This window comes from Mus pahari, chromosome 14 (assembly GCF_900095145.1).
Source record: "Mus pahari chromosome 14, PAHARI_EIJ_v1.1, whole genome shotgun sequence".
Lineage (NCBI taxonomy): Eukaryota > Metazoa > Chordata > Mammalia > Rodentia > Muridae > Mus > Mus pahari.
This window is the reverse complement of record NC_034603.1, coordinates 41,613,431-41,614,914: the sequence shown is the minus strand read 5'-3', so window position 1 is coordinate 41,614,914 and position 1,484 is coordinate 41,613,431. Positions and strand designations below refer to the sequence as shown.

The following is a 1,484-nucleotide window of genomic DNA, read 5'->3' as shown; positions in this document are numbered from 1 at the left end:
GACAGAACAAATTACAAATGAACAAACTAGTTACCCAGGATGAGCAGGAGGTGGGAGAGAAAAGCATTCATATCTCAGTAGACATGGAATGGAACTGTCTATGAAAGGATGAGAGATAAAAACCTGCAAAAGGTAGTTGGAGAAAAATCATTAATGATTGTAATGTTTACAGACATTAGGTGTTTGAGATTATAATTAAAATTATGACTCACATCTATTGTGGTAGAATATATACCTTAGCTATATATTTATTTTATATTTTAAGAAATTCTGATATTTTCTCATTAGGATAGTGGAGAAGAAGAATAAAAATGAACAACAAAACTATCATCACCCAGTTTCTCCTCCTGGGACTGCCCATTTCCCCAGAGTACAAACACCTATTCTATGCCCTGTTCCTGGCCATGTACCTCACCACTGTCCTGGGAAACCTGCTAATAATTGTTCTCATTCAACTGGATTCCCATCTCCACACACCAATGTACTTGTTTCTCAGCAACCTCTCCTTCTCTGATCTCTGCTTTTCCTCTGTCACAATGCCCAAAATGCTGCAGAATATGCAGAGACAAGACCCATCCATACCCTATGGAGGGTGCCTGGCACAGATATACTTCCTTATGGCTTTTGGAGATATGGAGAGCTTTCTTCTTGTGGTCATGGCCTATGACCGCTATGTGGCCATCTGCTTCCCTTTGCATTACACCAGCATCATGAGTCCCAAACTCTGTGCCTGTCTAATGCTGCTATTGTGGATGCTGACAACATCCCATGCCATGATGCACACCCTGCTTGCAGCAAGATTGTCTTTTTGTGAGAGCAATGTAGTCCTCAACTTTTTCTGTGACCTATTTGCTGTCCTAAAGCTGGCCTGCTCAGACACTTATATTAATGATTTGATGATACTTATTTTTGGAGGACTCATCTTTATTATTCCATTCCTCCTAATTGTTATGTCCTATGCAAGGATCATCTCCTCCATTCTTAAAATTCCATCTACTCAAGGCATATACAAGGTTTTCTCCACCTGTGGTTCCCATCTGTCTGTGGTATCTTTGTTCTATGGGACAATTATTGGTCTCTACTTATGTCCATCAGGTAATAATTCCACTGTAAAGGAGATTGCCATGGCCATGATGTATACAGCGGTGACCCCAATGCTGAACCCCTTCATCTATAGCCTAAGGAACAGAGACATGAAGAGGGCCCTAATAAGAGTCATCTGTAGTAAGAAAATCTCTCTGTAGTGGTAGCACTTAGGATTATCATCTAATTTTATGTAATAAATGTATTGATATTAATATTTTTATCAGATATTGTCTCTCACCATAGGCCCTACAAGGAAGGGCATGCTACATAACTGTTCAATACAAGAATGAGAAGAAGTTTAGTGCAGTAGTCACTGTGGGAACAATTGTCTTTAATATCTAGCTACGACTTCAACTTTACCTTTCATAAGCAATCCTGGAAATGCATAGTGGGAGAGG

The 1,484-nt window shown here is 39.7% G+C and overlaps 1 protein-coding gene across 1 annotated transcript; it reads left to right on the top strand.

Annotated features, from left to right (window-relative positions):
- The first annotated feature begins 311 nt into the window (after nt 1-311).
- On the top strand, nt 312-1,244 carry LOC110331677 (olfactory receptor 1496-like). The gene has a single exon (XM_021212476.1). It carries the CDS (start codon nt 312-314, stop codon nt 1,242-1,244), a length of 933 nt encoding a protein of 310 aa, XP_021068135.1.
- Nucleotides 1,245-1,484: the final 240 nt, after the last annotated feature.

Excerpts from the sequence above, each read along its gene's own strand:
- LOC110331677 (XM_021212476.1), top strand. The coding sequence starts at position 312 with ATGAACAACAAAACTATCATCACCCAGTTTCTCCTCCTGGGACTGCCC.